This window comes from Colossoma macropomum, unplaced genomic scaffold (genome assembly GCF_904425465.1).
Source record: "Colossoma macropomum unplaced genomic scaffold, Colossoma_macropomum, whole genome shotgun sequence".
NCBI classification, from domain to species: domain Eukaryota; kingdom Metazoa; phylum Chordata; class Actinopteri; order Characiformes; family Serrasalmidae; genus Colossoma; species Colossoma macropomum.
This window is the reverse complement of record NW_023494793.1, coordinates 28,076,766-28,103,011: the sequence shown is the minus strand read 5'-3', so window position 1 is coordinate 28,103,011 and position 26,246 is coordinate 28,076,766. Positions and strand designations below refer to the sequence as shown.

At 38.5% G+C, this 26,246-nt stretch overlaps 2 protein-coding genes across 4 annotated transcripts in view; one reads left to right on the top strand and one right to left on the bottom strand.

Moving 5' to 3' along the window:
- Nucleotides 1-12,186, top strand: part of csf1b (colony stimulating factor 1b (macrophage)) — a 37,698-nt gene extending 25,512 nt beyond the window's left edge. For 2 of the 3 annotated variants that reach the window (XM_036579062.1, XM_036579060.1), the window contains one exon: nt 11,505-12,186. In XM_036579062.1, coding sequence (XP_036434955.1) covers nt 11,505-11,528 — 24 coding nt within the window. In that variant the 3' untranslated portion in view covers nt 11,529-12,186. The remainder of the gene's footprint in view (nt 1-11,504) is intronic. The other variant, XM_036579061.1, reaches the window with a different exon arrangement.
- Nucleotides 12,187-14,085: 1,899 nt separating this feature from the next.
- Nucleotides 14,086-24,471, bottom strand: rbm39b (RNA binding motif protein 39b). Its single transcript, XM_036579059.1, has 16 exons — nt 24,097-24,471; nt 22,496-22,553; nt 20,878-20,927; nt 20,582-20,773; nt 19,345-19,404; nt 19,162-19,215; nt 18,602-18,719; nt 18,368-18,520; nt 18,140-18,274; nt 17,935-18,000; nt 17,626-17,830; nt 17,415-17,495; nt 15,603-15,711; nt 15,067-15,172; nt 14,846-14,924; nt 14,086-14,729 (listed from the first exon to the last, which is right to left on the bottom strand). The coding sequence occupies exons 2-16, from the start codon at nt 22,544-22,546 to the stop codon at nt 14,629-14,631; spliced, it is 1,560 nt and encodes a 519-aa protein (XP_036434952.1). The 5' UTR covers nt 22,547-22,553; nt 24,097-24,471; the 3' UTR covers nt 14,086-14,628.
- Between the last annotated feature and the right edge of the window lie 1,775 nt (nt 24,472-26,246).

Sequence of the window (26,246 nt, the reverse complement as noted above, 5' to 3'; positions counted from 1 at the left end):
AAACACATCTCAACGAACAATATCTTAAAGCTTAAATGGGCTTAAACAGCTTAAATGAGTAACAGGGTTGAGTTTTTAAGCATAGAATTAGCAAACACACAAAATGTGCTTTACCAACATCCACACTAATGGCACAAGGATATTAAGGACCTTCTAATGATTTACTTCCAGGAATCATATTTCGCTCTTCTATTCAATTAAATATAGTTCACTCTGCTCATCCATAGACTGTAAGGAGTACAAAACAAATAACACCTTGATTCAGTCGCTATATGATGTGTTTCACCGCTGCCATCAATTCCTCTGTGGACAAAAGCTCATTTTCTGGCTGTTCATTCTGTATGCTAATACCAACTGCTCTCACTGGCTGTCAGGGTAAAAGTGGTGGGGTAAGGAGTGTGGTCACTGTACCATACTGGAGAGCTTAACCATAGCTGCAGCAGAGCACAGTATAAAGAGACTATGCATTTTCAACCTTTTAAGCTTGTTTACACTGAGAGCCAGATACAGTCACTAAATTGTGACCATGTGCCGGTCAGACAGTCACTGTACAGATTCATTCAGTTTCATGCAAGAATTTCATTTTGTATGTAGCTTTCGTCTTCACAATTTTGCTACCACTAAGATAATGTTATTTTCTGGTAGCCTGGTTATAGGGATTTTAATGTTATGTTACCATCAAGCTAACAGTGGTTAATATATCTTTTTCATTTGATCTTTGTTGTTGTCTTATACGATTTTAAATAAATACTCATAGTTTCTTCTGTTATTGTTGAGCTTTATCACCTGTTTGTTAAGTATTTGGTATGGAAAGTGCTCTACAAATAAAGACATATTATTGTTATTATTAGTATTATTATTAATTATTATATTAACCAGCTGGAACTGAAGCATAAATGACAAATATTTTCTAATCTTTTCCAGCAGTGTCTGACGGTCAGAGGCACAAATGTATGGTATGCAGGTATGATGTATATAATGTAACTGCTCCTACATTTAAAGGTCCGGTGTGTAAAATTAAGTGGCATCTAGTCGTGAGGTTGCAGATTGCATCCAACTGAATACATCTCCCTCACCCCTTCCTTTCCAAGCATTTAGTAGAACCTATGGTGGCCTTCAGGTTTTCTGCCATCGCCTGCCCCAATTTCGTTTTGAATCTTCATGTTTTTGCTTCTTTTTGGTGATGAGGATTCACCCTCTTTTGTTTTTCTTGTGCTAAGTAATAAATATGATCTTCCATTTGTCAAAATTTGGGTTCTCAAACTTCTCACAACACAAAATGGTTGCCAGCACTGGCAGCAACCACTGATTCTTCTTCTTTCTACGTCTTCCAACTGACCAAATTCAAGTTGCTGCTTCAACATAAAAACGTGAAAGGCACTCTCTAGAGCCACTGTTTGGTTTGTCCGTTCTGGGCTACAGCAGAAACATGGCAGTGCAACACAGTGGCCTCTGGTGGAAGAGCACTTGCTCCCTATGTAGATATGAAGGGCTCATTCTAAGATAACAGAAACAATTTGTAGTTACAGGTGATTATACACTAATGAAAACATGATTTTGTTTACAATATTCCATTTCTGCTAATAAATCCCCCTTAAATCTTATACACCGCACTTTAAACTGGAATGAAAAATTCAAACAAAAAGATGCCGAATAAGAAACCAACTTCAGCCCTGTAGAAATTAAGACATGAAACAACATTTATTATGCCATGAGAATTTTTTTGGCCATACCGCTCACTACAATACATCATATTAAAGGAACTTCTTAGATTAGCTATTAGCTATCTGTTCATCTTACTCTAGTGAGCACAGAATATGGTCCAATTATCCCACAGAAAGCCTGTTAACATCAGCTGAATCAATTACTAACACAATAGTCATAGCAATATGTGACATTCTTTCACTGTTTTAAGCAGCCTTGTTCATCAGAGGTCTCTCTGTAAATATGTAGTAGTAATGTTTAAAGTGTGAAGGCTGGGTGAAGGGCATGGTTATCTGAGTGGGGCAGGATGATTGCTCGATGTGATGCAGCATCAAGCAGTAAATCCTAACAATTAATTATTTATTATCAATCTATAATCTGGGTAACAATGTGACCTCATCAGTCAGAAATATAAATATAAAAATAAAAAATTAGAATGCAGAGTACAGACTTTTCTTTTTCCCTTTACCATGAGGAAATCTAGACAATGCATCTTCTTGTTGATATTTCATAGTAGTGACTGAGTTCAGGTATTGGAACAACACAAAAATGTATCTTTTTTGATAACCTTTAATGGATGACTCAGTGGACCAGATTGGCTCAGTGGACCAAAAAATGCAGCGGCAGATTTAAAAGCAAATACCGTTGTGGTAAAATGTTTGCTCATTCATAAATAAGAATTCCTAGCAAGTTTTACCACAATAACAGTTTCACCGTTTTACTGGTAATTTTCCCGATCAACCTTCTAACTGCTGTTGTGGGAGTAGAAGACCTCCTTGAGCAGCATATCCGATTGGTAGATTTAAATGGCACTACACTTAAAACCGCCTATTCCTTCTGTGTCAAATTCAGCGTTTTGCAAATATCCCATCCTGTGTACAGAAAGTAGGTTTAGCTTCAAATCCAAATCAGTGAAGAGAAATATGACAGTCCAAAGGGGGTCAGACAACAGAAAATCAGTCAGAACTAGAAAATACACAACAGGAATGAATACTCAGCAGCTCTAGGAAGAAGCAATACCTCACAATGAACTAACCTAAAAGCCCAGGCTTTAAACTAACACCAATGTGAGGTGAACAGGTGATACAGATTAGAACTCAGGAGAGAGAGATCGGTGATTGGTGCGTGATGGAGGATCAGGAGTCATGTGAATCCTCTGGGAGATGGAGTCCATGGAGACCTCTGAGCCAGAGGGATGCGTGACATGTGAAAAGTACATTTTTACTAGTAAAAATTAATTTCTTAATTGAGTAGTTACTGGTCAAAATTTTACATTTCCTAGTGGACTTTTAATTCTCACATGTGCAAACTGAATTCCTGATATCAAGATTTAAATGTTTACTAGTTGAAATGTAATGTTTACATGTGTATACTGAATTCCTAACATCAAGAAATTGAGCTAAACTGGATTGCTGCATTAATAAGCATGTCAGTTTCATTTTTGTGTGGAAAAAGTAACCCCATGTTAAACTTTAATGTTAATAAACATTGTTACTACAATAATAATGAATTGGAAAAAGGCCTTTAAGAAATGATATGATACATGCTAAAACACAATTCCGACAGTTAAAAGTTTAATTTTAAGATGTTATAATGTGATTTACATATATGTAATTTTTTGTTTATATTTTTTTCTTGACTAAACATTACAACTATCTTTACCAAACAATTTACTATTAATTACCAGCACTTCTTCCCTTAAATTCACAGGTGTTTCTGAGAATGTTGTTTTTTTTGTTACTTTGTTTTTGTTTCTTTCATCATATTGGTGTGGGTCTTTAATGTGTATGACCTATTTTACATGTTGCATTGATTAGCTCTTGCCTAAAACAGAGGTGAAAATACAGCATCGTTAAAAAGACACCTGTGTACTAATAACCGCCACGGTGTCCTTATTGTACTTCTTATTTACTGTGCTGCACATTTTGTGTGGCATAGTGCTGTTACCATTGAGTTTTAAGAATCTGTTTAAACATAAGATACTTCTTCCCTTAAATTCGCAGATGTTTCTGAGAATGTTGTTTTTTTTGTTACTTTGTTTTTGTTTCTTTCATCATATTGGTGTGGCTCTTTAATGTGTATGACCTATTTTACATGTTGCATTGATTAGCTCTTGCCTAAAACAGAGGTGAAAATACAGCATCGTTAAAAAGACACCTGTGCACTAATAACCACCACGGTGTCCTTATTGTACTTCTTATTTACTGCGCTGCACATTTTGTGTGGCGTAGCGCTGTTACCGTTGAGTTTTAAGAATCTGTTTAAACATAAGATATTAAATGGATTCACATAATATGTAAAAATAACATGATTTCAAAATATCTTATTGATTATGTTTTAAGATAAAGTGTTGTCATGGTTGGCTGGGACAGGTGAAAATGCTGTTTTCTAAGTGCTGTAGCTTTTATTCATGTTTTATGTTAATTATCTGAACTATATAAATAGGTTGTTGTGAAGGACACTTTACTTATGTTTAAAATGTCATTTTACCTTTACATACTCATTTGTAGATGTAATATCAGTGTGACACCAATGACACCCCAATCATGGAATCACCCAATTATCTCTTAGGTGTTTCTTTTAATATAGCAAAGGAATAAGAGAAAGTTCCCTTCAATATTATATACATCCTGTGAGTTGTACATACAAATCAACCATCTGGCATGCACAACTTTCAAATGAGCACTCGAATGCAGCGTGAAACTCAGAATATTAATTTTCTTCATCACAAATAATGCTATGATACAGCTCAGAGTGCCCTTCTGGGACATGTAGCTTTTGGCCACATGTAGTCAGAGGCAGGTATGAAGTGGTTTTTAAAAATTGCTGCATTTACTCAACATGACACTTTTTAGATATGGCTGTAATCAAAGATTGATATATGAAAAGAAATGCAACCTTAGGACGGTGATCTATAGCATGTTTAGAAAATAAACAGTAGATGGTGAACATTATCTGAAACACAAGGGCTTATTACATTTTCATTTATTTCAGAGGCGGAATAAGAACTTAGTTTTGTTTTAGTTTTAGTGCGACTGAACTTCTCCCAGACTAAATACATTCACTAAACATTGCCATATGGGCTCAAAGCATTCCTTATTAACCAGGGCATCTTGTATTGTTTTTCCCCTGCCCATTGTCTGAGATAACAAAGGACATCTGCTGTTTTACTGTTTGAAATCACAGCAGATACGTGTATAGCTATGCTTCCATCAACTTTTTACACAAACAACAAAATGAAAATGTGTTTAAAAGAAATTGCGATTTTTGCTTGAATCTACCTGACTTTTAGGAGTGGGGTATTACTGCATGCTGGTAAACCTCTAAATGGGGATATAACGCCAAAAGGGGTGGACCACAGGTCAGTTTTACGTGAGGAGGTGGGGTAGTATAACTTTTACCATGTTTTTCAGTTATTTTAGTTCCATACAAATGCAGCATCAGTCATTTTTGCTCTCTGGGTGCTTCTGTCTTACCTTCTGTAAATTGAGCTGTAGAAATAACCTGAGGTTATACTAATTTTGTGCGAATCAGCATGTCAATAAAAATGCTTTAGGTTTAAGAGATTTAGGAAATTTACTCATGCTCTCTGTGACTACAATCAAGCCAATATATAACATTACTGTCCTACACATATACACTTCAAAACGTGTAGAAATTACAGAAAAATGTTTGATTTTATTGCAGTGAGGTTGACTGTTTGCTGTGAATTCCCGTGCTAATGCCAATGTTAATGACACAGCAAGACAGATGGTTAGGGTAAATGGAATAATGGCTAAAATAAATGTTTAAACGTTTTCTACTCTTTTCTGGTGTGAAGGCAAGGCGTACATCGAGTAGCTGCTCCCATCTCTGTCATTTATACCAAAAGTTCTTATCCCATGCGAATTGGCCATAAACATTACAGACATCCTGTGGTAAACAGGGATTAACCCACCTGCCCATGGAAAACTAATCCTGTCTGAATACGGTTTCACTGAAGTGGGTGTGCATTTGTGTGAAATTAACATGAATTCTACTGGCGTTTTTGCTCTCATCATTCCAATAATTTAGTTTGTGCATCACCAAAAACCTGGGCTAACAGACCATAATGTATTGAATGTACTGAAATGGCTTCATCATGCCACATCACCACTTACCTAGTCATGTTTTCACTTTAATTTTGTGAGTTGCAACATCATATTAAAGACTGAAAAGTTTGCACACGACTTGTTTTAGGTTTTACATCAGACAAAATATTGAAATTTCAGGCATGTAGAGGTTTTATTTGCTGTATCTAAAACTCATGTTTAGATTAAAAGGCCAACATTTCATAGCTTTGAGATAATAGGTAAAGCACTTCGTTTTTAACAGAAGTCAAGCACAAAATGTAAGGTGTACAGTAACCTTCAGAGTACAGCCTATTTCCATAGACTTGTATTAGACCAATAATAAATAATTTAACAGAATGCAAACTCATTTGTAGTTGAGTTGGAACACGGAATTATGTTATTTTTGACCTCTGTGCATTCAAACTACAAAGGGGGGGAACATGGACACTTCCATGAAAGTGAACTAGTCAGCAAATGTTAGAGATATAAGTGAAAATTTCAACATTCATGGTGTATCTTCTCAAAACAGTGAACATTATGGCCAGCATTAGACTTCACTAATTACTACTTACTATATCTGGTGGTTGACTGATCTAAAGCGCATTTAAAAGCACAGACGTGGTTCTTGATTACTGTTAATGGTGTGAGGAGCCATTATGATTTGACATCATACACTGAGCTTGAAGTTGAAAGCATCATCCTAACTTTCTGAGTAGGAATTCCCATCTAAGGGGTGTTTTCTTTGAGTTTTCCTAGTTGTAGGTGAGAAATTCCATGTTACGAGCTTCAGTCAAACGCAGCCTTGATCAAGAATGAAGGAACACATACTTGGGACCCCTTTCCCCTACCACTTAGCCCTTAGCCCTCTGTTTTGCGCGTTCATGTCTAGGGTTAGGGTGTCCCAATTCCGTTAAGATAAAGGAGTAGGGCGAAGTGTTAGGGCCCTCCGAACGGAGTGTTATGAGGAAAAAAAGAAAAACCGGCATTGTTACGAAGAAAACGACCATAATACACAACATTAAACTAAGATAATACAATGGTTATCGTAATTTTTTAAAAATTACGATAACCATTGTATTATCTTAGTTTAATGTTGTGTATTATGGTCGTTTTCTTCGTAACAAGCATAAAAATCGCTAACAGCATGCTAATGTCTCGGTAGCTAGCTAGCTAACTTTCCCGTTCCACCTTAAATAGTCCAACAGTATTGCTGCCTGAAGCGCCAGAATGTAACTGCTGCTCCATTTAAGGTGGAACTGGAAAATTCCAACAAGAAGCTGGTGAATAGCTGACTTCAGCTTCGTATCATCAAAGAATTAGCGGTGGGCGATAATAAATAATTGTCTTAATCCCCCTCTGTGAAAGCATATGATGCCCTAAATGTAACTAAAGCCCAGCAGCGAGGTCGCCTCCTCTGCTATCACTGAAGACAGGCTGGGTTGCCTACAGAGCGCCACTAGTAGCCTGTTAATGAAGCAATGTTTTTTTGTTTTTTTTTTAATTTGAAGGTCCCATTTCGTAGGGGAAGATTTCAACCACTACCACTACTTTAACTCAGTTCCAAGAGGTTAGGATGACACTCGAAAACAAGGGGTAGGGGTAAAAAGAAGAAATTGGATTGGTTCTTGATAGTGATTAAAACCTTTTACATAACGATGACATTACCAGCAGAACACTGCTGTCAAATAAGTTTTGGTTTATCATAAAAAAAGCTGTCTTGACATTCCTAATTTGTGTGCACCTCTGCCTTCCCTGACTTCCCCATAACCTAATGATAAGGGAATTTTGTTTATTTTATTTTGCATTTTATTATTTATTATTATTTTGCCATTTGAACTGTTATGCAAGAGATCCTGTTTCTCTGCAATACAGAACTGTGCACCTTCTGTTTAGATAGGCTGAAAACTGAGTGTTGAAAGTGGCAGCAATCCTTTTAAAAATGCCATCTCAGTTCAGCTATATCTCTATTCCCTATACAGTTTGTTTGCTGTATGCAGTATGAAAGAGAAGAGTGTGTGTCACATGACACAAATACGTTCCCCCCCCCAAGACATTTCTTTCTCTAAAGTTGAATGGAAAAGGTTTCAACATTTATATAATATTACTGAAAATTTCTGTTTCCATTGCCTACATCAACAAACTTTCTGAAGTGGTAAAGTTACAACTTTTTTTGCCAAAAAATCCTTTGGATGGAAATTTTGCTTATAATAACAGCAAAGACTACAATCTTTACTAAAACTTTACTACCAAAATCATTTACAGATGGAAATACTTGTGTGCAGGATTCATCATTGCCATTGCTAAAATATGGATTTAATAAGCATTGTCACTGTCCAAAGAAAAATATGTATCTCCATTTTGGTGAATATTATTTTCTACATCATTTGAACACAGCAGCACAACATGATTTCAAATGTTTAGATTATTGTTTTGATAGCAAAGATATGATGTCACTTTACGTGAGAGGAACATGAGTAGCAGACTTACAGTTATATATTACTAACTCTGATTGGTGCTTTTGGCAGATTCTGACATCACATGAGCCAATTAAGTCCCGTCCAACTCAAACTGAACAGAGGAAAAAGTCATTTCAAAATCTCTCAACAGAAAAGACCAACATCATTGTTTCACTGCAATTTCATAGTAAAAAATATCACAACAACTGTAACATAATAGTTACAAGAAAATAATGAAAATGAGTAGACATGTGCTTAGAGATAGGTTGGCATCTAACTTACCAGTCGTAGTATCTGAGATTTGCTTGCTAGTGCATCATCAACCGTCTAAAAGAGAAAGAACTATTACCGTCAGTGTCAACCAGCGTTATTAATTTATCGCACGACAAATAAATATGAGCTGAATTTGCTTGTGAAAAATGCTGAAGTAGTACGCATAAATACGAGTCTGTTATCATTCTAAAAATAAACGGTTTCCCTCACCTGTAGCAGTTAGTAGTCCTATTGGTAGTGATGAGGAGTCGATTCTTAAAGAGTCGATTCCTTGACACGAGCAGTTCTGGGAGTCGGGTTACACTCTTGACCAGTAACTCTTCGACTCTTTGACTCCGTGTTTTTTTCTGACGGAGGCGTGTGTTCAGTTTGGGTAATGCGAGTTTGTTGAACGGCTTTATCATAATCCAGCGCTCCCCACCGGCCGCTGATGAAAACGTGGTCGGTGTTTGTGCCTCTATAGTCCACCGCTCTGCACTCTGACTCAGCTACGGAAAACTCTTCATTTTCTTCATAGTTAGGGCTGCGACAAACAGGGATTTAAAATTGTACAAGGAACGAAAACCAAAAAATAACAATGAGCCTCATTCCCCAAAGTTTTTCCTTAACTTTGTTCTTGAGAAGGGTCCTAAGAAAACGTCTACGTCAGATTCATAACGTGTTCTTAAACGGCAGAAATATTCCCATCCTTTGTGTACAGATTCTGTTCTTCCCTAAACATAAATCCCAAATAAGAAAACATTGGCGACGCCGGAATCTTCGTGAAAACTGCGTAAGTTGGTTTTAAGAAGAAATTTCTTATTAAGAACGGTTGGTGAATTAGGCACAATATTTTTCACAGACCATTGTGGAGAATAAACTGTAGGTTAGGGTGGCATTTTTGGCCTGTTTCTAATTCAAATTTTCTGTTCCACCTTAAATGGTGCCGCAGTTACATTCTCGTGCCTGTAACGTTACACTGTTTAAGGTGGAACGGAAAATTCGAATAATAAACTGGTGAATAACTCAAATTCAGCCTCGTGGAAAGAGGAACAAGCTAACATTCAGCTATTCCGAAATGAAAGCGTTACTTTAAATCTGGTTAACCAGCTAATAATGGTTTATTTAATAGAACTATGACTACAGTAATGATTTTCTCAGTACATCACTGTTTCTCGTCGAAGCTGTAGGTCGAGGTTTAAATTCCAGCAACAGGAGTCGGAGTGGAGTCCAGAAATGCCGGGTCGCATCACCACCAGGAGAAATGACCGTTGGATAAGTCGTCGGTTAGGCTGATCCGTTGAGATTCCGTTAAATTTTGAATTTTAAATCAGTGTTCAATTGTGCGCGCGGGCTGTAACAGAGCAATTCTGGGGTGTTGCATTCCACAAATGTTGGTGTCGACTCCTATGCGAAGGGACGGTACTCGATGGAGTCGATACCACACATTAATCTCGATTCCAAAACACGGAGAAGAACATCAGGGTTCATTATATTTAACCTTAGCAAACAAATTCGCAAAGCTAATGGTCGCTAAATGAACTCAGCTGACTAACGAGGGCTGTCTAAGTTGTACTTGATTCTCCTCTGTTAGCTCCTTTGGGTGGGTAGATGGTAGTTTTGGCTCTGGCAGTGTTGTTTGATTGTAAGCCATTTTTTGTTTCAAATTTTACATTTTACTTTGCTTTCCATGTTGTCTAAAGTAGCACACAGTGTCCTGTGTCAGAATTTAAAGGATGCATTTTTCATACAGATTGTCTAAGTTAGTGACAGCAGAATCCCTCTCAGTCCGTGTGCAGGAGGACGTTACTCTGTGGAATCGAGCAAAGCTTTGGAGTCGACTCTCGATTCAGGAACGCCCGAGATCGAAGAACCGATTCTTTTTTGGGTCGACTCCTAGAGAGCAGCTTTAATTCTTACCACATGGGTCCCACATGGGTTCACATTAACGTTAAAGTCTTAAAAACTCCCAAGTAAACAAATTTAATCTTTTTCTAAGTATTACAAGCGTGTAACCTATTGGGATCCTAATGCCATTTTAGGCCTTGTTCAGACAGGTTCTCCAATCTTCCCCTATGCAAGCCTGTTTCTGCGTCTTGACTTAATACGTTTTTGATCACAAAATACTGTTTTATAACTATGACTTCTCATAACAATGACTAAATACACAATCATGTCTTACTTACATAATTAGGACTTCAAATATGAAATATCAACAGAATGAGATACTAATTCACAGTTACTATGACTAAATATGACTAATGAATTTCTCACCACAGGCTTCATAAGGTTCCTGCTGCAAGCTACTTTTCAGAACATATTCAACAGACTACCCTTTCAGAAAGTCTTCTTAATTCAAACGCTGCATACAATGTGAGGAAACTGGGTAACACTTTATTTGAAGGCTACCTACATAAGAACGTCATTACACACGCACGAGCATTGAATAACGTATTTATAAAGCAATACTTGGGTATTTATGAACAGTTTATGCCAGCAATCTCAAGATACCATAAGCTGAAGTATATGACATTGTATTGACATAAGGGTTTTGTAGAACTACATAGAACTGCTATAAACTTCTAAACTAGACTTTCCTTCTTAGTTCCATTACTTGGCAATGATGCTTCATAATAGCGTTATAAATGGAGCATCACTTTAAGGTCCCTTATGTCAATGCAATGTCATTTATTTCATAGAACATCTTATGTCATCTTGCAGTTACTAGCATAAGCTGGTTGTAAATACTCAGATATTGCCTTATAAATGTGATTCAGTTCTTATGCATGTGTGATGTAATCATTGTGTGGGTCGACTCTGAATGTTACCAAAAACTGTTTGTGGCATTAAAACAGGCATGATTTTTGTGGTCTGCATTGCCAAGAATATCTATAAACTTGTTGAACTCAATGATGACATAACAGCAAAATAAGTAAAAATGAAATACAAAGTAAAATAATTCAATCATTATGCCTTTTATTCCCCCCCTCACATTCCACAGGGCAGATGTCTATCCAGAGAGTGAGGGGATGTATCCTCTCAGCAGCCCTTCGTCTAACGGATCTGATGTCTGACTTCCAACAAGAGAAGCCCATCTGGTGAACAGTCTATGGGTTTTCACATCTGGTATACAGTCATTCTTTGCATATTCATCAAGAAGACTACATGTTAATGGACACTGTATATATGTAAATACACAGTGCACTGTACATGTATTTATGAATATTATCCAAAATAAAAGTTAATAGTTAAAGCGTTTTAAGAATAATGCAATCTTGATGATGTATGATGCTCAAATTCAGAATCTTAAACGGTCTCCCTTTATGATTACACAGACTGGAGTGCAGTTACCTAATCTGTCTCAGATGTTTCTAAAACATTTTTCTTAATATTACATTACAGCATTATATCAAGATGTTTGTGCAGTGTCTACAGGCTGTATGCATTACTTGTAGAGTGTAACAATAGACTCATCGTAAACAAAACTTCATTCAGTTCAAAACACGCTAACTTTACTAGGCGATGTTTTAAGAGAACTATGGAGTTGTCAATGTTTTAAGTCTAACCATAAAGGGACAACCTGGTTTATGGTCCAGCCACAGAAGTGTAAACATTAGCTTCTTTTCCAACATAAAAATTTAAGTTACTGCACATCTAATAATGCTGCTACTACATCTTTAAACCTTAACCATGACAGTTTTGCTTACAGGCTTTTTGCAGTTCAGTGTCTTTGCCAGTTGGCACAGTCACAGGAAAAGGATCTGTTTGGGGTACAAAATAAATCTGCTTTCAAATGCAGTCTTTTTATGATGCTCATTTAAAAGATAACACTTTGTCCCACAGATCTGATTCAGACACAAGGTTATCAGTTGATATGCTTATGTAAAGGTGCTGACACGCACGAGCACTGGAAACTGGAGACGCTAAACTCCCCTATGGCAAAGTTCGTGTTTCAGGTTTGCCGTTTTATTTTCGGCAATTCCTTTTTTTGTAAAGTGAGATACTTGAAGGCAATCAGTGACCACACCACACAGTAAAATTAAGTTTATTTTGCACTGCCCCGTCGTTGCTAAAGTACTATACATTATCTTCCTTATTTCTTGCATTTCTTACTAATTGTAATGTGTATCCCCCTGGAAAAATGAGTATTTGGATTGAATTTTCAGCCCACAATGGGGCACATTTAGTTTTTAGTTCATGGTCAATGATTAACAACCCTATAACCAGCCAAAAGAAATGAAATCTAGGTCTGGCAAGACTCACAGGAGCCCATTCTTGATGCCAACTTTTTTCACCCTTCCCATTTCTTTCCAATGGAATTCTGGTTTTGCTACACCTAAACTCCACCCTCTACACACCCTTGAGCTTACCACTAATGCTAAGCTTTAATATATTACCCCATATGCACATAACAAGCATAGATAGGTTGTTCTTACAGTGCTAAAGGAAAATCCCTAACTCTCTTGTAGAAGGATTCTAGAAGATGTCAAAGAGGAAGTCTGCAAGTGATTAGGGCCAGCTGTTAGGGATAAAATGGAAGGCCTTTGACACACGCTCCAACGTGATTTAGTAGAAAAAAGTGGGAACAAAAAGTATTTATGGGCAACTTGGAGCACTGCCACCTCCAAATACACATCACAGGAAGGATCCAGAACCAAGGTAGAGTACTGCTCTGCGCTGATCTGATGAGGACCAGAAAAGCGAAGTGACAGCCCCTGTGTGGCCCCATCCTCTGAAGAAAGTGGATAGGGACATGCTGGCCTCTTTAAATTCATAGCCACAGTTCTAAAAGCAAGGACAAACAGTGGAAAACATAGAGAAACAGATTTCTTCCAGACTTCTAAATTTAAAAGCTTTAAATGGTTTGATTACAGGTGCACCGTTGCTACCATGTCTACTATCCTGTCACATTTGCATAGAACAAATGACATTATACAATGGCTAAAATTTCACAATTAGTAGGAACAGACGATTGTTTAAATGTTAAAAATGACTTAAGCAGATCGCTGATTGTGGCTTATGTGATTTATGACAACTACTTAAACTTACCTTTTCCTGATACCTGAACCATGACAGTGACCTCAAACAACAAGGCTCTTGGTGAGAGGTGAGCTAGAAGTAGTAGATCATGACATACCCATTAAAAAGCAATATGCCACTGCACAGCTGGAGGTCAAAATGGTCAAAACAGCTGGGAGGGCGAAAATGACTAAAGTAAATTTCATAGCTAAAACGGTGGTAGTAGCAGTAATAGCCACACTTTTGTCCATTTTAACTGGTGTACATGAGCTTCCATTACTTGTTACATATATCAGCCTTGTAAAACTGAAGTTGCAAACTTTGACATCAAAAATATCTTGACTGATTATATTTTGAGTGACGAAAAATGGTCAATGTTATTTTTTGCCAAACAATTGCTTTAAACTGACTTTTATCGTTACGAAATAACAGCAAAGATCTGTGTACCACTTGTACCCTGTTAATGCCTTACATTTCATTATGCAAGCATTAATAAAACCAATGAATCCTCAAACTGCTTTCACTTATTTCAAAGCAAATTTAATTACATTTTCTTTACAAAATCAAAACATTTGATTACAAAAGCTATAAATATAAAGTGGTTTCAGACTTTCGCATATATCTAGGACACCTCATTGTGATGGGGGGACTCGTCAATTTTGTAATTTGTTTACTTCCAACCTTCCAAAATACCAATAGGTTTGGAGCCCACAACTACATGCCTAATGTACAGGACAAAGACAGAAAGAGAAAAGCTTTGTTCAAGAAAGTAAGCTCAGCTGTATGTCACGTCACTAGGCATGTGTACTGAAAAGAGGATAAGAACAGTTTGTCATCTTCTTCAGTCAATATGGGGCCAGTGTGACTTTTCAGTGACTATTTTCCAAGCTGAACCAGCTAAGTCTTATTTACACCTTTACCTAAAATCCTCAAGTAACTGTGTATCTGAGATCCAGAATGTGCTCAGGCCCTCCAGGGACAGACAGCAATTATCTACAACATAGGTTAGAAAAATAGCTGGTGCTGAGCAAAACCACGCAGAGTGACATATTTACATCTCCAGGATATGCAGAGAGACAGAAAGACTGGTACAGCAGGATGACGGATCACCGACGCGTAGGCATCAACAACTGTATAGCTGTCACTGCGTCTGGGAACAGTTTGTGATAGGTTGGGAGGGGCACGTAGGCAGCTGTGATCATTTTGCCTGTAATGAAAGGAACCAAAAAACATTTCAACAGGACATACATGTACTTTGATTACTCACACATTCAAAAGATCTGTGAGCGCATCTCTTTTTGAGACGAGCAGGGCATTTCTTACCAGCAAACCAGCGTCCGTGTAGGGCACTGACAGCAGCCATGGCTGCAGGAATAGTGGGACACTTCACATACACATTACCCTGTGAAAGGACAAGAGGTCAGTCCTACAAAACTTAGAGAAACTACAAAGGCATGAACAAGATCTGACCAGCTAAGAGAGTCAGGCAATGAAAGAGAACTGCTCAAGCCTGAAGGTCACTAGGTTGATGCTGCAGTACTTACTTGAGGAGAATTCTTGTCTACATATATGTGAACAATGCCTCCGTGTTTATTGCACTCTTCAATGACATCATCCTTAATCTCTGTGTCCCAGCCAAGCTCATTTTCTCTAAAGAAAAACAAAAATAATAGTTCAGGTCTACACATAGTTCACCACCAAATTAAATGTTTTTAATAACTTTTTAATATTCCACAAAAGGAATCTAATACCATTTCCACTGGAAAAAACCCAAGTAAGTATTTCAAATATGTCATGTATGTTTGAATATTAGTTGTATCGTCCCCTAGCCTTTTATCATTCATAGGTTTCTAAACACAGCTCCACTGTCTGCTCAATATTTTTGTTCTACAATAGTTTCATAGTACACAATGGCTCTTTTAAAAAATTGATTGGTAGGAATCAGATAACTTTAATAACAGAAAATAAGACACTGTCAGGCTTTTTTAGAATATATAAGACCGTAAGACCTGCGGGAACCCTGTTGTCAATTAACACTCAATGACATATGCAAAAACACTAGTGTGCTAGAGAGACTCACGACTGTGGGTTGAACATGTTGGAAAGCTGCAGGCAGTGAGTGGCCAGTGGCTGAGTGGGGAGGTTCATAGCCTGGTTCATGCCAGTGCTGGGGATCAGAGCAGGGTTCGCTGTGGCAACACAAAGACAAATACTTTAAATCACACTGTACCTTCTAACATACAACAACATTTAACAGTTAAGTGAACATGCTGAAGCGTTACACTTCTGTAGGACGCCTGCTAGACACTCTTGAGCTTCATCAGCTCAAGATTCGTCAGCTTTATCAGCAGGCATATTCCTTGGGAACACTCACACATGTAAATGTAATTATAATGAACACACTTTGCTGAGCTTGCATTAAGGCTGTAAAGCATGAACCAACTGTGAACTGAGAACAACCTGAGTTTTATTGGAGGATTTTATTGGAGCACGTCCGGACAGCTCTGAACGACAAGGATCTGACTGGATCGAGGTGATGCAATACCTATAACTTTACAAAGTGCTATTGCATAAGGTTTTTGTTTTAGGACTACACTCCATTTGCACAATACATTATCTCACAGGTTTACATAAACATGATAAAGTCACTGTACTTTTTTTTTTTGAGTACCTCAACTTCTCTTAGGTAACATACCAGACCAAAGTTACAGCAACATTTAGCTGAGCACAATTAGCTATTTTCCTGCTCAAACACACCATATTCAAATCAGCAGTTAGTCACCAGGTTTAGCAAGTGTGTTTAAGCAGTGAAGCCACCAAACTGTACTGGACTTATGTAATGAAAAGATAACACTGTCACAAGTTGATGCATTTAGCTTAAACTCACAGGTGCAAGTATGCACATGTACAGCATACATACAACGATTCTTGTATTAAAAAGCTGACACTGGCCTGTGAAGTAGTATAGCCAAATATTTTATTTAGCTAGCCTGGAGAGAAAGCTGTTATTCTATGTAAAAATTTGGATCATTAATTTCTTCATATACTGCTTACCTTTTGAATGGTAAGCACAGAGGTTCATTTCTCAATTTGAGATTGTAAATGTAGATGACCTAATGCTAAACTAAAGCAAACAGTTTAACATTAGATGAGGGGCAGTCACCGTCTTCTACACAAGGTAATGTCATTTTCTGCTTAGTGAATGATGTGGAAGCATGTTGGCTTGTCAAGATAACACTGATAAAGAAGAAATAGCTTTTCTAATTTCAGCCATCATATTTTAGCCTAGCTGCAGAATTCTCAGTCATGCCTATGGCACTTTAAGGCTATCGTGTTTTGCTGTAGCAAAGTAAAATATTACACAACAGTAAGACTTTGCACTGAGTGTGCAGGGTCTGTAAGCTGCAAACAGACCTTTTTCTTTTTTTACACCTACTAATCACGGACTAAAATACCCAGTAGGTTGCGAGGCCAAATGCTGAGGTGTTCCTATAGTAACATAATAAACTTAAGTACAGTATGAACTTTTTTCGGTGCATTTACAGTTCTATACGTGAAAATCACACCCTGCAAGAATCTCATGTAAACTTCTAACAGTGTAATTTTCATGTCATCAGAAATGGACACGCCTGTCTCATTCATGAAAACATGACTACTGGTACAATACTCTAGCTTGGCATTTGAGAACTATGGCACATTATAATGAGGGAGGGACAGGATCTTTAAAATCTGCAATTTGCATATTTTTTTTATTTTACTGACACACAAAAGACACAAAAGAAACACAATCGAAAGCAAATTACTGCATACTGGCTCTAATTCATTGTGGAAACTGAGGTGTACACCTAATTGTGCTAATGTGCTCATTAACAAAAGAATGAAAAATCCTCACCCCCAGGCAGGTTAGCAAATGGAAGAGATCCGCTCATCTGCAGGGCCTGCTTTGCAGCAGCAGGAATCTGTAGCCCAGTACCTACAAAAGATGGGGGCAGGGGGCCACAATTTTGCATGTAAACTAAGCTTTTCAAGCAAGATAAGTACATCTCTATACAATCAGATACATAAAGTTTAACCTTAGACTTGTACACTACACTAATCCATACCCTCTGCAAGTCGGGCCATGAGTTGCAGGCGGCCTGTGGTGCCCAGGTCGATACCCGTTCTCTCCAGCTCATCGTTGTCCAGGAAGGAGCTGGCTGATGAGGCGTCTGAGCGCTCTGTCACATGCCCCACTTTCATTGGGCGGCCAGCCAGCTCAAAGCCATTCAACTGTTCCAGGGCCTTCTTGGCACATTCAGCATCTGCAAACTAAAAACACAATCAACACAGTTAGTAGACATCGTCACAAAGCCTGGCTCATTTTAGTTCAACTTATGTAAGCTTCTAAACAAGACCAATACTGATATACTTACTGATATGAAGCCATAACCTTTTGACCTGCCCGTCTCGCTGTCCATCATCAACTGGATGCTTTCGATCTAATCAGGGAATAAGCAGACCTGACATAGAGCGGCATCTCCCAAATACTTGGTATTAATATGATTTCTTCATTGAAGTGGCAGTAAAAATGTGATATGTCTCTGCAACAACATGGCAAAAATGCAGTGACCATCTCACCCTGCCAAAAGGCTCGAAGATGCCTCGGAGCATGTCCTCAGTGATGTTAAAATGTAGAGAGCCCACATAGAGGCGCATCGGCCCTGCGCCACCTTTTTGCAAGTTCATGGCTGCTGCTGCCCTGTTCTTCTCAGCCTAAAGCACACAAGGAGATTGTTAGACATCACATATGAGGAGCCAAATTCGAGGGAAGGGTCTATACTGCATCTACGTGGAATTCTTTCAGACCTGTGAGATCTGAACGATGATGGGCACTCCCAGCACTCTCTGTCCTGTGAGCCCAATAGCCAGCGGCACAGAACTTGCCTCCACAAACTCAACATAGGCAATACCTTTAGACCTGCGAGAGTACCTGTCTGAAATTATCCTCACATCACGCACCTTAAAGAGAAAAAAAAAGACGTCAACACCGCCCCCACACAAATGAAAATACAAATAAGTAAAGTAATTAGAAAGACATACCTTCCCCACAGCAGAGAAAAATTCCTCCAGGTCTCTGGGTCTAATTCTGGCGGCCAACTGCATGCAAAATACTGTACGAGCATCTCTCTCCTCTGCACTGAGATTATCAATCGGCTGCCTGTGCGAGAAGACGGATAGAGCATTAGTTTCTGCACTGATACGTAACTGGGTACTGGATAATTAGAAAAAGTTCACATCTTCAGTGCAACCATGGCAAATGGATCTATGCCAATCAGCATTTAGAAACAGTGGCCTGTATTTATCAATCTTTTCAGCGTAATACTGATGCAATACTGAAAATACAATGACCTGATGAGACCTGATTTTAGATCAGTGCTCTTACTCTGAGACACTCGATAAATGTGGGTCAGTATTTTTATATTATGAATCCAAAAGTGCACAATCCTGTGTGTAACATTACAAGGAAACAATGTTTTTGTTTCCTTGTGATATTGCTCACAATATATTTATTAAATATCCAATAAATACAACCCCTTATCCCAATCAATGACAAAAAGCAGAAAAATATCCAAGGTACCACAGAAGATAAGTCATTTCACCTGACTGGGCTCTTGTCTTTCTTAAAGGGACTCCTGCTTCGAGAGCGTTTGCGGCTATAATAAAAACAGTCAAAGAATGGGTTAGGATCTTTGTTTAAGGACAGCTGTGTATACTAGGCCAATTTACATCATGCACATTCAACAGGCAGCAGGAATCACAGAAGGAGATTAGATCATAAAAACCTTAGTTTGGTGGGTGGGCCAATCTTCCCTCCAGGACCACCGTTAAATTTCGGCCCCAAACTATGACATAAAACAAGGCTTTTTCTGAGCATTGTAGACCAGCCAGCAAACAAGAGAAAGGGCTACTGCATACTGGTGTATGAGGGCTTGTCTCTTTGGCAATCTCTCAATTAAGCTGAATCAAGCTGAGGTAGTTGGAGAACACTTTGGGTCATGTCATCAATGAGCGTTACAAGACTCAAAGTGGGAAAAGGCCCTCTTAGAACCAGGATGGAGCAGATTACATGTCTAAAATTGCTTATAACATTAAGCATAAAACTACAACAGCAGTAACAGTGATCATAGTGTGGAGTTGCATCGCCATCAGGTCAGAAACATGCTGTTACCATGACAAACTACAACACTGATGTATTAGACAAGAGAACATGACATCAGACTGACAACTATTCCAATCTTCGATGTATTTCTAACACCAAATAAATAATAACAAATTTACCCCCAGAACATGCTTAACTATTCCTTAGATCATATCTTACCATGCTATGAACAACTACACATGAAAGACATGGTAATATGGGTGAGTGATATGGCAAAAATGTGATGACGACACTTATTGTGACGTAATTTATCGTGACTGTCATTAAACAGTCTTTTTAAACTCATGCTGTTAAACACTTGATCTGAGCCATTTTCTAAAGCTACAATTTACAAAGCAGCTCACCAAGATCACACCTGCTCTATTAATGATATGAGCACTTTTTTATTACCGACCTTGGCACTGTTTTATGTCTATTTCTACAAATGCAGGAGTCAGAAATATATTTTTTTAATTCTGATCAAACAGCTTTTATTCACTATTATATTATTAACTACCACATTTACTGTATTTGAAAACAGTAAATTCACCCAACTAGATGATAAGGTCCATTTGGGAGTAAAATACAAAAAAGGGTCCTTTTTGCAGCATTGCCTGATTTAAATGTATGTAAGGAGAAAGCATAAAGCTAGGGAACAGTAACTCACTGACGGTCATAGTAGTCATGTAACCACTCAATGTCACAGGTTAACCTGTTTGCTCTGCATTTAAAACTAAAGACAGCAGAAGAAGCAAAGCCTTCTATAAAGGTAAGACAGAGCTCAGTCCACCATCAACTAGTGCTCCAGATGCTCATGTCTGGCTGTTACACAGTGGCAAATGTGATGCGTAGAAACTGCCACTGAGAAGTGCTATACTCACTAGGGGCTCTTGCGACCACGATAGCGTCCATAACGCTCATGACTGCGGGAGCGGGAGCGGCGGCGTTCTTTGCTGCGAGATCGTTTTTTCTCGCGGCTGCGGCTCCTACGACGGTCCCTGCTTTTCTTGCGATCCTTGCTTCTACTTCTGTGGTGATCTGCGCTTGTGCTTCGACTCCGGCTGCGCCTTTTCCTGGGTGGAGGAAAAAAAACAACATGCTGACCACCGGTCTTGTCTACGCACTGAGGTGTTAATGTACTTGCAACCAGCAGTCAACCAAAACAATGGCTACTCACTTCTTGCTGCTTTCATCATGGCCATTGGCACTAGAGGACTTGCTGTCACCCTAAGCAGGGTTGATAGAAGAACATCGTGAGGACGGAGAGGATACATAGCAAGTCGTCAAAGGAATGGGGGAGTGGGACAAGAGAAAATACAGAATATTTTCATTTAGAAAAACAGAGTTCAAATCAATGGTTGTCTGTTATAGACAGGCTTCTACCAGCAAGGTCCAATTTTCCCCCCTCAACTTCAGAAGGTGATTACCCTTTGCTTAACTACAGTGTGCTCTGTCACATATCAAGTCAAACTTAAAGAAACTTAAGGGAAAGATCCCATCAAGTTATTGAGTGGCATGTTACAGAAAAGCCATGGTTTGGTAGGACCCCCGGTCCAGAGTCTGATAGTACCCTGCTATTTTAAGCCTAAAGCTTGATGCTAAGGACAGGGTCGCTAAAGGGTTTTCCAGAGTTGAGGCTGTCATTCCATGAGATCTTCACCCATTTGTGCGGTTGGACTGTGAGAGTGCGATGCCATCTCTGTCTCACAGCTCGTCCTGAAGCAGACAGGGATTTACACGGCTTAGTCATAACGGCTCCCAAGAGACACGGCAGCAAAGTAATCCACAAAAAGATACCACTGACTTCCTCATGAAAAGATTTTTTAAATTGTGCTCACTTTACAAAATAACTATCTTAGTTAAATTTATTCTGCATCTGTTAAAAAAGAACAATAATAAAAGTAGCCTTCTCATAGTAATGGAACTAATCGAGTTGGTAATGTATCATAATGTATCAGTATAATGGAGCTTCCTATGTGCATATGGTAAATTGAATTTGGAGGAAACATGAACTTGATGTAATACTAATGTTCAGGGCATGCAAACATCAAGATGCTGGCTTATTTGATCTGGAGATCATCACAAGAGACTGACTTCTGAGACAGTATTCATACTCTGGAATTTTCAGTTAAATCACTTAACAGGAAGCTGCATGTGAAGAGAGTAATGTCATATAACATAGTGCTGCTCTTAAAATGTTGTAGTTTATGACTTTTGACCCAAATACAACATTTCTTTGTGCATGAGGTAGTTGAAATGACCTGCCAGCTATCATAACTGCAACAAAAGCTATTACAATGGATGGTGGCTTTGGTAAGGCAGTGCTAAAATGCAAATACTGTCTCTGTTTCATGTCAGGTTATGTCCTTATTTCATCCACTGCCATTCAACCTTGACACCAAAGAGGTGACTGGATGTTCTAAGATGAGGGTCTTTTGATATTTGACCTAAGGGATCACAGTACATCAATACATTCCGCAATGACCACCTTACTTTTTTTCACAGTTCACACTGGAATCAAAGGTGTATTCAGGGAAGTAGAGGTGAGATATCATTAGGCAAGTCTATAAAAAGAGATAGACGGGCATTTATTTGTAATTCAGATTAATTGCTGAAACATCACACAAACATCATCATTCTCTCTACCACTCAGATAGAAAAGACTTGTCAGTGAGGCATATGCTATCAAATACAGGACTTCCGAGTTGCCATACTGTAACAGCTACTCAGTCAATGTGCAAAAGAGCATTAGTGCTGACTAATGTGAACTGAAATAAGCCAGTTCAGTCACCCACCTTTTTGTAGGGAGCTTCAAGCATGGCCTCAATATCAAAGTCGTCAGCCATTTGTTACCTGTAGGTTGAATCATAATACAATCATTTTTCATTCTGACTTTTGTATTCTGAAATTTGACATTCTTCATATTAAATGGGAAGCCTAAAAATAGACTTTCCTCAGCCTTGTCAGTTTAAGAGAATTCATCATTTTAGATGGTTTTCATGAATTATCAATGTTTTGTAACTTATGATAGTAAATGCAATTATTTTATCTTTAGTCAGCACAAAATTGATGCCAGAGACATGTTTCTTCTCTTCCAGCAAGAGAACAGAAGTCAAACCGAGTTAAGGTATCTACCCAGCTAGCTTGCTAACTTTAGTTTTAGCTTGTCCTCCTCCTCATCTGAAATCTCTGCTGTTTGAATAATTCATTACACCCATTAGAACAATGATCTGAAGAGTTACTAGAGTTATACAGCTGCAATAAGACATTCAACTTCCTAGCAGTAACGTTAGATATTTGGCTTCCTTCTGCATTTACCATCTAACAAAAAACATTTCAAAACAACACATCCCAAAAGACCTCCTCAATGCAGTTTTTTCCAAATGTCTCTCCCACTTTCAAGATAAATCATCAAAGTGGGGGTTTCCTAGTCTTTAAAACAGATAATCTCACTCTAAAGACATCAGCACCACTGTAGGATGCAAGTAGGCATGTTTACCACAGATGTAACATTAACAAGTTAGGTTTTTCTGCCAGTGTCCCTTTAATTTAGCTAGTTAGCTCATTCTTAATCAAATACATGAGGCTTTGAACTTTGCTGTATGGGTATATACTAGAGCTGGGCAACATCAGATATTTATCATTATTGTGATGAATTACATCACAATATGCTTTTCTTATCATGTGATATCAGCAGTGCTTCTATAACACTAGTCAGTTACATGTTTCATTACAAAGAGAACAGAATTAGTCCTGTTTATTTGATTTAGTGAACTGCAGTATGAGACATGTTGAATGCAAATAAAATGTGACACCACTGGTTCCCTTTGTTCATTTCAACCTGTCAGACGGCAGAAAAATATATGGCATATCGCGTGTCGTGAAAATTACTTGAAGTATCGTGATACTGTATTTTTGCCATATCGTCCACCTTTAATATATAAGTGCGGGGCTAAGGCTCCATTCTGTCAGTTCTCTGTAAGATTATATTATTTCTTCACGTGTTAAGCATGCTGTCAAGCAAACAAAGGTAACTTGCAAGGAACTGCCTCGTACAAAAGCTACAAATACAGGAATACACGTTTGCAAGGTTTTATGCCTTCTCAGCTCTTCGAAGTTTCAACAACAAAACTATGATAGCTACAGCTTAGCGTTGCCAATGGCAGGTTAATCTTAACAGCGTACAAAATATTACACGCATCTTTTGCTGCACTTTTTAGCCCAGACTTCACGTTAGCTAGAAGCTAAGGCCTCCGGCATTAGAAAAGCTTAGCTGTCCTCAACTGACTTAACGTTACTTCTCCCTTTGGCAGCAAACTAGCTAACACATTTCAAAAGCGGCTTAATCTACATAGCGAACCCCTTAGAAAAACAATTTAGGAGAACAAATACCAACCAGTTTGCTAAAAGGCCTACACTCTTGCGTGTATGTCCGTAGGACGTCGCCGCGAAATCAGCTATGTTGTTGCAAACGAGCGCTATTCACAAACAGTCAGCTAAGCTAAGCTAACCTAAGCTAAGCTAGCTGGCTAATGTTATCCAACTCGCTTAGGCTCTTTTCACTCCACCAGCAAGCCTGAAGCGGCAACGGTCTTTCCTTTGGTTATTTTACCCCGTTATAAGTGATGAAGTTAAGCAAAACTCGGAATTAACGCATCCCTTCTCAAGCTGCAAAGCAGTTAGCTCCTTAGCCAGCTAGCTACATTTGTGTCTATGAGTTCACCGACAACTTCCTGGATATCGCACAAAATGGCGACGGTGTTTATGAGGGGTTTCCCGTTCAGAACTGCATGGTTTGCCTTAGTTGGACAGAGGTGTAAACCGAGGGCAGGAGGGACTCAAGTGTACTCAAAGGGAACCTCACCCATTTTTTTTTAAATTCCGCATAATTAAATGATTGCAATCTTTTAGCGGGGATTGATTGAATTACTCCGTTAAAGAAACACTTGCCGAGTCAGAATTGCTCACAGTGGTGGTGATAGGAACCCGACGCCTGGAGAGTTTAATGCCTCTGAAAGCTCACTCACAGAAAGTTATTATATGAAATTAAAAATTTAACGATTGCTATAGCTGTTGTAAAGATACTTACTCATCTTCTAAAGTGGTCCTGTACTAGTCTTTGGAGTGAGAGTTTCCTGTGTAAAGACTAGAACAACCCCCTTCTCATGATGCATTTTGAAGGTGTGAGAAACTTTTGAAAAACTGTAACTGCTTTGGGGTGTAGTTTTTAAAAGCAGGCTATTTTTAAATATTGTGTTAGCAGGTGAATGCAGAAGGGAGGCAGATTGTTACTGTTATTGCTAGAATGCCGAATGTCTTATATAACAGCTAAAGTTAGCACCTGTCTATCTAGACCCCAGGTGTCAAACACAAGGCCTGTGGTCCAGATCAGGCCCATGACACAAGACTATGCGGCCCACAAAAGTAGTTTGTTTTTCTATTAGCCTGTTTCACAGTGTGCTGCACTAAAGTCTCCAGCATGCATTGCAACGTAATGTGCACTCTGACTCCCTTACCCCAACAGCAGTCTATGGGACAGCGGTTACATCTCAATTCTACACAATTTTACACAATTCCACACCAGTCATTTCACCAAATGCATCTCAGCTGCAGTGTAACCAACATAATCAATTAATGTTAGCTTAGCAGCTCAGAAATTGAGCCTAAATCTTAATGCACTTGCAGCAAAGAAAGGATACCAAGTGTCTAGTCCAGGCAAATAGATGGCTTTAAAAAGACAGAGCTCCTGGGGACATTTAAATTTGGTATATTTTAACAATTTTTTTCTCTGGCCCACAGATTTGATGAGATTTTTTTTAATATGGCCCTTCCACTAGTTGAGTTTGACACCCCTGATCTAGACAGTTGGGCTTATCTCAGTTTGGCTTCTTTTCTCTTACATCCATTTAGTGCTGAACAAAGACAGAATCACTGTTTTCTTTACGATTTTGTTCAATGTACAAATAAGCCTATAAAAAGTGGTAAGGCACATTGATTGACACCATAGGGATTTCCAATGAATGTATGATGTATTTTGTAATGCATTATGGTTATGAATGAAAACATGAAATCATATAAAATTCTGAATTCTGTTGAACCGTGTAGGCTAAGAGGTCTTATTCCATGCTACAGAATACTACATAATATAAAAAACACGTTAAACTCGTTTTAGGCCATAATGTCCCATAAAGTTGGACCCATTGCTTACACAGGTGTTTACTTGCAAGCACACAGCTTGTATGTCAACAGAAAAGCATTGCCAACAGAATGAGCTCCATCAAATGCATTTGTGATGAGCGCATTTGAGATCCAGAACTGATCATCCAACATCAGTACCTGACCTCCTGAATGCGCAATGTTCCAACATTAAATGTAAAACTTTCCCAGAAGGGCAGAGTTTACTTTTCCTTTTATTAGACAGGATTTCCTAATCCCTACCCTGGGCATCTATTGTCCGGCACAGTTTCAGCTATTTCCTGCCTCAACGCACATCCTCCAGTTCATCAACTGATTATCAAGCCATTCATGAGCTGGATCAGGTATGCT

Excerpts from the sequence above, each read along its gene's own strand:
- rbm39b (XM_036579059.1), bottom strand. The coding sequence starts at position 22,546 with ATGGCTGACGACTTTGATATTGAGGCCATGCTTGAAGCTCCCTACAAA. Across the intron at positions 20,928-22,495 it reads TTGAAGCTCCCTACAAAAAG|GGTGACAGCAAGTCCTCTAG; the intron begins GTGGGTGACTGA and ends AACCCTGCTTAG. Across the intron at positions 18,720-19,161 it reads AAAGACAAGAGCCCAGTCAG|GCAGCCGATTGATAATCTCA; the intron begins GTGAAATGACTT and ends CTTCTCGCACAG.